At 36.5% G+C, this 10167-nt stretch overlaps 1 protein-coding gene across 1 annotated transcript; it reads left to right on the forward strand.

Annotated features, from left to right (window-relative positions):
• Positions 1-9274: 9274 nt before the first annotated feature.
• LOC128983198 (ATP-dependent DNA helicase PIF1-like) lies at positions 9275-10167 on the forward strand. Its single transcript, XM_054402393.1, has one exon. It carries the CDS (start codon positions 9289-9291, stop codon positions 9916-9918), a length of 630 nt encoding a protein of 209 aa, XP_054258368.1. The 5' UTR covers positions 9275-9288; the 3' UTR covers positions 9919-10167.

The following is a 10167-nucleotide window of genomic DNA, read 5'->3' on the forward strand; positions in this document are numbered from 1 at the left end:
TAGTAATTATAAAACCCTAAAAATACATTTTTAAATTTGTCCCATAAGAATAACATTAGAAGCTACCTTCTTCTACTTTTTATTTGTTTATGTTTTGTGACCAACAAAAAGCTTAATTTATATTTTACTCTATATAAATATATAGGCTATATTTATTATAAATCAAACTTGATAGCTTTATTTTATAGTACTAAGCAAATATGCCCTACCTTGAGTCATTGTTTCTATAGGCCTATTCTGTTTTTACTTTTAACAAGAAGTAGGCTTGAATGATGTACACTGCCTATTTTTGTTCCAGGTAAATTTTCTTGTAAAGCTTGGAGCATTGCAAATGTTTGGTGTTAATGTATTCGAGAGTACTTCACATGTAAACAATATTGATGAAGTTGTCTGCTTATTTGGGGCCAAATAAGGAGAGAAATTTTCTTGGAAAAGAATCAAAAGCAATAAAGGTAAGTAAGTTTGGCTAAGCTATCAATGTGACTAAGAAGCATTTTCAGTTCTTGTTTAACATTAACTTATGATGTGCTGTGGCGGTTAAGTTTTTATATTTGGAAAAAAAGACACTTTAATCAACTTACAGCACTGTTCAAGTTTCAGAGTGTTACCTATGGTGACAGAATAATACAAGGCATGTTATTTAAGAAAGTACTGTTTTTAAATTTCTCCGTTTCAGTGCTGCGATTGGCATTCAACTAAAAAGGTTGGTTCTATGATATGCAAAGGCATTAAAAGTTGATTAAGTTGATTAAAGTTGCATTAAGTTGGTGAGTCGGTGGCTCAGTCGGTAGCGTCGCGGACTTCGGGCCCAAGGCAGTAGTGTCGTGGGTTCGGATCCTGGTCACTGCCACTAACTTTTATCAGTACAGTTCACCTTTGTACTGTACCGGCTCACCCCTTGCTTTGCTGGATACGTTCCACGCACAGATCTGTAGTCTTTGTGGACAGGCAAATGCAAGGTTAAAAGAGGCCGCCAACCTCTTTAAAAAAAAAAAAAAAAAGTTATAACATTTACCAACAGGATGCAGCACTATTATTTTTTTTCATTTATGAAAACAGCTAATTTGAACTAAGCAGCAACAAAAAACTGTGATACACAATGATAACTGTCTGTTTACAGTTATGTTTATGTTTTTAATTTCACGAATAATTTGTGATATTTTGTGAATCTTTAATAGGCTAATTAATTTTTTTCTTTTGTTTGGGTGAAGTGGTAGAACATTATGGCTATGGTAGATGTGTAGATACTATAGTCATAGACAAAAGAGTAAATATAGACAGTCAAAGAAAGGTTTTGCGATCTGCCGCTTGAACGTTTTTGCCGTTCGATATCAGTTATCGGTATTCAATTCAGTGTCGTCGTCGACTACTCGCCAGCTGTTACCAGCACTACCACTCTTGCAAACGAAATGATTACTATTCGCTATTGTCGTCTTCTGCAATCGCGTCAAAATCATGAACATCTTCCGCGGCTGTGTAGACATCATCATTGAATGCCGTGGTCACAAAACGTCATCGTCGTCCACGATTGCGGCAAAATTGTGAACATCTTCAGCGGCCGTATATACAATCGCCTTGCACGATCGCAGAAAAGACGTGATCATTTTTCCCGTGGTCCGTGGTCACGAAAACGTCGTCTAGCACAGTCGCGGTTTAAGAACATCTCCCGCGGTCGTGTAGACACATCATCGTCTTGCGCCGTCATGGAAACGTGATCGTTGTCTAGCGCGATCGAGGTAAAATCATGAAATTTACCGACTTTGATATGAAAATAAAGACTAAATCCCAACTTTTCAAGACCATTTTGAAATTCATTACTAAGTTAATACGTGACTTTCCCGTTTTCGACTACTAGACATCCTGGTTAAATTTTATTTTGACCTTGCAAATATAAAACAAAACCTTCCAATAAACCACTTCCTAAAATTATGGATTAATAAAGAAAAACTTTGAATCATTGTAATGAAACTACAAAAGTATAACGAATATACGTTTAAAAAAAAATACAATAAAAGATGGCATTTAAATTAACTTATTGCTTATTATTAAATAAGTCAGTAAACTCGAATTCCAGGGGATTCCTCCAAAGTTGGCAACACTACTCCCAACTACCAATTTGTTATAGAAACGGTCGCTAGCGCTTGATGCTGCAGCGGTGTGCGCTGTAACTACACATTACCCCTGGCGGTCGGCGCCGGAATATACGCTAACCGCAGCACAGCTGGCCACTCTACTCCTGCCCAGTATGGTCAGACCAACTAGCATATGATTTTATATGATGAAGCCGTACTTGGGCTACCGCTGTATGGTTTCATCATGACATGTATTTCAATTATTCACTGGGTTATAATTTGTATGTATTTGAATGGATACATTTAATACTTAATTGATAAAAGACTATGAAAACCGTTTAGTGCTCTATGGTGTTCTATAATGCTATGGTGGATACAAGAGCGTAATCTGATTTGGTTCTACAGTACTTTACTTTACTTTAATTTTAATAGTAGCCTGCTGTTAGCAGGTTTGTGCTGTGCTGGGCAAGTGTGTGCAATATCCATGGAAAAATTATGTTGAATCCTCTCACCTTGTGCAAGGATCCTTTAAGTCAATCTCAATTTCTCTTGCAGCAAAGTCCATGACAAATTAACCACCAAGTTAACAAGACACCCCTTTCTCTATTTAGTTCTGATTACAATTTTGAGTTATTGTTTATTTGTTTCAGGATAGCATGACAGAAGAATGCAGAAGGGTTGCTCAGCTATTAACTTCGCCTTATAATCTTTATTTATTTATTATGGGCTCGGGCCCAGTTTCGACAGTCTTGTTGAATTCGGGGCCAAACAAAGCGATTAGAAACAAGTTTTGCCGAAGCTTTGATGCCAGGGTGACTTAGATTGTGTATAGAATTAAAAACTGAGCGTCTAAGGGGCTCAGGGACAAAGGGTCGTTGTACTGAAGTTGTTGTGTCACAGTATACATCAAGGTCTGTTCCAGGAATTTTGACAAGCTTCAAATTAAGAGATGTCTCTCCCTTAAGGATCTCTTGTAGCTCAGGGTCAGAGTCTTGATGATGTGCCAAAGTTTTGGCATCTACAATGCTGGGAGCCGTAGTTGACAATGAATCCACACGAGAAAATGCGTCAGCTACTAGGTTGGCCGATCCAGAAACATGTCTTATGTCTGTAGTGAATTGTGAAATGAATGTTAGTTGGTTTTGCTGAACAGGAGGTAGTTTTTCACGTTTTTGACTGAAGGCAAATGTTATTGGCTTGTGGTCTGTGAAAACTATGCAATGATTTGCCTCAAGGTAGTGACGAATGGCGGCATATACAGCGAAAAGCTCACAGTAATAGGCTGGCCAAAGGGATTGTTTTGGTGTCAGTTTCTGTGAAAAGAAAGAGAGAGGTTCCAATGTTTTATTGTCAACCATCTGCTGGAGAGCAGCTCCTACATGGGTACTCGAGGCATCACAGAACAATGCGAGAGGGGCCTTGTGGTCAGGGTGAACAAGCAAGGTAGCATTGGAGAGATGTTCTTTGCAGGATAAGAATGCAGCATCCAATTCAGGAGTCCAATTTACAGGTTGGTTTCCACGTAGAGATGAGAGGGCATCATGGAGAGCTGCTTGTTGCTTGGCTGCTGAAGGAATGAATCTGCGGTAGAAATTCAACATGCCGAGAAAACGACGCAAACCTTTTGCAGTAGAGGGACGGGTGAATTGTTGCAGAGCCTCAACATGTTCAGGAAGTGGTCGAGTACCAGCAGATGATACCTCATATCCTAGGAAGGTAACCTTTGGAGCTTTCAAAACAGTCTTATTTACGTTAACGAGTATGCCATAATCAGAAAACCGATTGAATAGAGTTCGTAGATGGGCTTCATGTTCAGTCTCATCCTTAGAGAAAACTAAGACGTCATCTATATAAGGAAAGCAGAAGTCTAAACCAAAAACTACTTCATCGATGAAACGCTGAAAAGTTTGTCCTGCGTTGCGGAGGCCAAAGGACATGAAGGTGAATTCAAACAATCCAAAGGGGGTTGTAATGGCTGTCTTCGGGATGTCTTCAGGGTTGACAGGGATTTATGTGTAGGCCTTCACTAGGTCGATCACAGAGAAATACTTGCAACCTCTGAGAGAATGGGTGAAATCGTGGATATGTCTAACAGGATATCTGTCAGGAATAGTCCTAGCGTTGAGAGCACGGTAGTCTCCACAGGGGCGCCATCCATCAGGTTTCTTAGGGACCATGTGAAGGGGTGATGACCAAGGTCCATCAGATCGACGTGCAGTACCATCGGTGAGCATGGCATCAAACTCGGCTTTGGCTATAACAAGCCGATCAGGAGCGAGTCGACGTGGACGAGATGAAACTGGGGGGCCAGGGGTCGTTTTGATGAAATGCAAGGTTGAATGGAGCACTTTTCTTGGTGTACCAGAGGGTCGGGTAATCATGGGAAATTCTGCCAGTATTGATGAAGTTGAAGAATTGGGTGTGATAGTTTTGATGCTGAAATGAGGGATTGAGGTACATTGACAAAGAACAGTAACATCACGTCGGGGTCACCATTTCTAGCGGATAGACGCACTAAAACAAATCATTCTAGTAAAAGGTCATTTAATTTACAGAGAATAGTTAAGTAGTGTAATCCACTAGATTCAAATCAGAAAAACTGTTGTTAAAACTGTTGTTACCTAGGTTGCTAGGATAACAAAAAAATAAACAAATGATTAAAGTAAATACAGAACACATGGTTATTGTGTTAGACAGTTTAGTGGCACCACAAATCCACTACAAAAGATACACCTTGAGTGCAACACTAAGTTTAGTGTGGTAGTGTGCAAGGTTAGTGTAGTCTTAAGATTGTTTTCAGCCTTGGAAGAACTAAACACTACCAAGAATGTCCCCTAAGGACTTCAGGGGGGAATTTTATTCCACAGGGCCCACTAAATTTTTATTTAACATCAAGCTTCCACTGCCAACGCTCTGTTGTAATATTTTTGTTCACTTAGTTCTTCCAACCCAGGGGCAACCAATTTGTAAGGAACCAGTCAGTCGAGAGGTATTTGAGAGTATTTACCAGTAAAAATATATTTGAATATTTATATTTAAATATGTTGTTAGAAATCCGTTTTCTTCTTTACACTTTTACTTAGTACTGAATCACTTGATCAATACAAATAAAATCTTAAATGAACTTATTACTTATTCCTTATTACATTATGACTATTTTGGTAACTAAGTGCCTTCTTGTGTCAAGTTTTGCTAATGACGTAGAGTTCAGTATGGATTTTAGAATTTTAGTACTGTTTATAAATACTTGGATATATCATTTTTGATATTACAGAAATTACATCAATGGACAAAACTATTGTCAAACGTATGTTTCCGATCTTTGGGAAGAATATTTTAATTTTTCTTGCAGTAAAAAACCATGCTTGGGTTACTTTTTAACAGAAATGTTGCATTAACTTTTGAAACATAATTTTTACAGGAATGGGGGTTGCACTATTTTGTGTAGAATTATAAGGACCTTTACTGACAAATTTCAATCAAAATTGTTTGGTTTTTTTTTCAAACAAACAAACAAAACTAAACTTGCTGACAATCAAAATTAAATGTTAAATATAGAAGGAAAAGTAATTTAAAACAATACAAAATAACATCAAACTATAATAATGGAGTAATTGGAACTGTTTTAAATTTACAATTCAGAATGTGTATTGTCATCGCAGTTCATTTGACAAAAATGAAATCTAAGCAAGACAGAAATATCCATCAATAGCTTCAAGGTCAAGCTATCCGCTTTTGCACCAACAATCGTCTGCTCCTTAACACATCGGTCTGCTCTGCTATGTCACAACACTGCAACCACTGCGACAGTTTGTGGTTAGGTGATAACTACCCTAACCATGTGGTCTTTCATTTGATATATTACAAGGGGTACCTTGCTATTAAAAAAAAAGTTCCGGGGAGGGGGGGGAACTATCTTGCAAATTTATGAACCGATTTTCAATTTTTTATCATCTAACATTTTCTTTTTTCATGCTCTTTCATTTGATATGTCACAAGGGGTACCTTGGTATTAAAAAAAAATAAGTTAGGGGCAGGGGGGAATGTGAATGTAACGTTGAATTCAAAACAATTGGCCCCCTACGTCAATAGATGATTCTGGCAAACTGCATATTTCTATCTATTGCGGTTTTTACATAAATAAAGATGCAAGTTTTTAAAAAAACACCCTGTATATCTATGAATTTATACAACTTATATATATAAGTTTTTAGGCATATATCTAACTACCACCACGTGAGCACGCAACATGCAGCTGTCCGTGTGAAAAGCGTGAATTTTCTAAATTTAAGCCGACCATAGTCAGAGATTGCCCTAGTCCTTTATAATAATGGTAATTGCAAAAGCAAGACACAAAGGAAATTGTAGTTGCTTAAATTCAGAGGGTAATTCAAATGAAATCATCAGTATTCTTGGGATTAAGACTATTTTTCTCCTTTAAACTTACAACTGATAATAATGACTAAAGGTATGGACGCACCAGATTTGCCATCAAGCATCGACATTCTTTTTGACGTATATTTCTGGTTATATGCACAAAATGTGTACCAGTACATTTATGGGAGTTAAATTTTGTGTTTTCGAGTTCGTTTGGCTTTTCTACCCACTCGATTTTGATAATTTTGGTCTTCAAATAAAGCTATGCAAGCACATATTTGTCATCAAGCATCATCATTAATTTATCGAATGTACTACTCAACGAAAAAATATAAATTTTATTTTTTACTTCAATTAAAAATGTATTCCAGCAGTAATTACATTGCCCTATATGTGTTGGTCTAAAAACCTTAGTGAAATACGTAAATTTGAGCTATCCTTATATATAATACGTTAAGGCGATTTCTACGAAACACTACTCCTCCGTTAATAATGGACGGATTTTTACAAACGACGTGTCAAAATAAAGTATTATTTGTGTAGACGCCCCCTTTCACCAATTCCTGTAATAAAAATCCTCGGGCTTTGCCCCACAGGCCATCAAAGTTGGAGTTTCTCCCATAAGATTAACATGGGGGAATCTAAATATTTAATTGGAAATTTTGTCCCCACTAATTTGAGAGAACGGCTGGGCGTAGAAACTTGGTAGAGGTGTCCAAAGAAAGATCTTGGTCTGTAGATGAGTTATCAAAAATAAAACTATGGTAAGACTCTATCCCAGAAGCCTTTAAAGATCCCTCCACAGAGTTGTTTACATTTTGGCCATGTAAATCCTATATATAATACGAGTAAAGTTTGAATACTTGTCCACTCGATCTGGGAATCGGCCCTAACAAAATCGTTTATATTTACGGAATAACTAAGTTCTGTGCCAAAAATAAGTTCTAGACCAGTGGTATAGCCAGGAAAAATCTATTTTCGCCATAATATGAGTGCAAACTTTTGAAAATTTAACATGGGCCTTATGAGAAAACATTCCGCCATTGTTGTCATTTTGTTTACATTTTAAGACATAACATGACGTTCTGTACCCACGGGCACCTCAGCTTGCCCATGCTATTTGTAGCATATGTTTACACAGACCAAAAGGAAATAACAATGTGTGTATACAGAGCAAAGGAAATTAACATTCAGATTATACCATTGAGCATATTATACTATAACTGAAAAACCAATTTCTGTCAATGTCGAGTGCGGTAGTTAAATTAATGAGAGGATAGAATAATCTTTAATTAGCTTTAACTTATACACCTCCTTTTATATTTATTGGGTAGTAGATTTCTGCTAAATTTATTTCAACTTAACTATTATTTCACGTGCAATTTCACTACATTCCCTATTGTAATGAATCTTCTAATATAAGTCATGCAGTAAATGATCACAACACTCATGAAGGCTTACCGTATTATTGCCCATAAGCAAGCTGAATACTGAAGCTACTGAAGGTAATTCTTTCTCATAGTATCAATAACAATAACATACAATTACTTTTGATCAACTGATTCTATGGCTTAAATTTCAATTCTAACATTGGAAGCGCACTAGACTTAGGCTTCACATAAGTTCTAAAATATGAGAAACTAACCCATACTAATTATGTACAGAATTGAAAATGCTAACTTATTATTAAATTAAATATTTAGCATTTGTTACTGTGACTCATTAGTAGATTACTTGACCATAAACTTTATTAACATTGTGAAACGTTTATATTTTTTAATGTCATTTATGATAATTGTAAAATTAGAGTGTATAATTGTTCAAATTTTATTAAATATAAGTGTGAAGCAAAATAAAAATAAAAAATATGCAATGAATATTATAACAAATTAAAATAAGAGAAAGCATTAGACTAAAATAAATTATACTACATGTTTTAATACTTATGATTTTGTAAAAAGTGAACTCAAAATAATTATTTATTTCAGGCCGAAACTTCCAATTTTGGGTGGAAAACTATGGTATGGATGACATTCAGAATTTTCAAGACGAGGGAAATGAAGAAACCCACAATGTCAGCGAATTAGAAGCCATTGGTCGCAGACAATATAGCAACGAACAAAAAGACTTTGTTGATGCTGTTATGGAAGCAATAGAAGACCCGATGAGTTGCATCCCCAAGTGTTTTTTCCTCGATGGACCAGGAGGTACAGGGAAGACATACGTGTACAATACCCTCTACCATCTAATTCTTGGAAAAAATCTTAATGTAAAATGCATGGCATATACCGGCATTGCATCAATCTTGCTACCTGAAGGACGTACTACCCATAGGACTTTTGGTCTAAAAGTTCCATTGACTAGCGATTCTAAATCATCAATTCAGCCAGGCACTCAGAAGGCCCAAGAACTGGCAGAAGTAGACGTATTTATGATGGACGAAGCACCAATGCTACCAAAATATGGCCTAAGTTGTATTGACGGACTCCTGCGAAGCTTAGGAAACAGAAACTTGCCTTTTGGAGGAAAAACTATGATCCTAGGAGGAGACTTCCGCCAATGCCTTCCAGTCCAGCCTAGAGCAAATCGATCTGAGCTGATCGACCTTTCTGTAAAACGTTGCAGTATTTGGAAGTTTTTCAAGCTCTTCTCTCTTCATCAAAACATGAGAGTCAATCTCGATGAAAGTGCATTTGCTGGATATCTCCTTCAACTTGGAAATGGAGATTTGCCCACCAACAATGACTGTGAAATAAATATTCCCGATGACATTATTTCAAATAGGAATATTGTTGAACAAATATATGGCGATTGCCTAGCCAACAGAGATTACAATGCTATGAGAGATAGAGCCATCCTTGCACCTTTAAATAGAGATGTTGATAATATCAATAACGAGATCATCCAAATTATCCCTGGACAAGAAACAATTTATAAAAGTTTTGATTCAGTAAAAGATGAACCTGATGGAGCTCTCAAATTCCCAACTGAGTTTTTAAACTCAATTGAAATATCAGATTTACCACCTCATGAACTCCGACTAAAAAACAACGTCGTTATAATGTTACTCAGAAACCTAGACGTGACGGAGGGTTTATGCAATGGCACAAGACTGATTGTCACGGAGTTGTGTCCGAACATTATTAAGGCTAAAATAATTACTGGCAGTCATTCTGGTCGAGATGTACACATTCCAAGAGTCACTCTTGATTCGAGCAAGTGTCAACTCGGATGTTCGCTGCAAAGACATCAGTTTCCAGTTCGACCAGCTTTTGCTATGACCATCCATAAGTCTCAAGGCCAAACCTTTCAGTCTGTTGGTGTTGTGTTAAACAACCCCGTATTCATGCATGGGATGCTCTATGTAGCTTTCTCCAGAGTACGAACAAGAAACTCTTTAAAAGTTGTTTTGCCATCTAGAGACAGAAAATTAACTAAAAACGTTGTTTGGATGGAAATATTCAGATGAACAATATTGAAAATGTTAGTTCATTTTGGTCTATGTAATTAATATTTAAATTTGTACCATAATAACTAGCTTACCTTACTTGAAATTATTTAGTTTGGATTAAATAGTTTGTTGACTTAATTGTCGATAATCTGAAGAATATAGTCAAATTAGAATCTAGAGCAGAGGTAAAATATGTAATTGTATTATATCCTATTTTACCACAGTTGAATGCTTATCACCATTACATTTTTATAGTTTAAAATTGGT

The sequence above is a fragment of the Macrosteles quadrilineatus genome, unplaced genomic scaffold (genome assembly GCF_028750875.1).
Source record: "Macrosteles quadrilineatus isolate MER2022 unplaced genomic scaffold, UCM_ALF_1.0 Scaffold_1__1_contigs__length_201487025, whole genome shotgun sequence".
In the NCBI taxonomy this organism is placed as follows: domain Eukaryota; kingdom Metazoa; phylum Arthropoda; class Insecta; order Hemiptera; family Cicadellidae; genus Macrosteles; species Macrosteles quadrilineatus.

Excerpts from the sequence above, each read along its gene's own strand:
- LOC128983198 (XM_054402393.1), top strand. The coding sequence starts at position 9,289 with ATGAGAGATAGAGCCATCCTTGCACCTTTAAATAGAGATGTTGATAAT.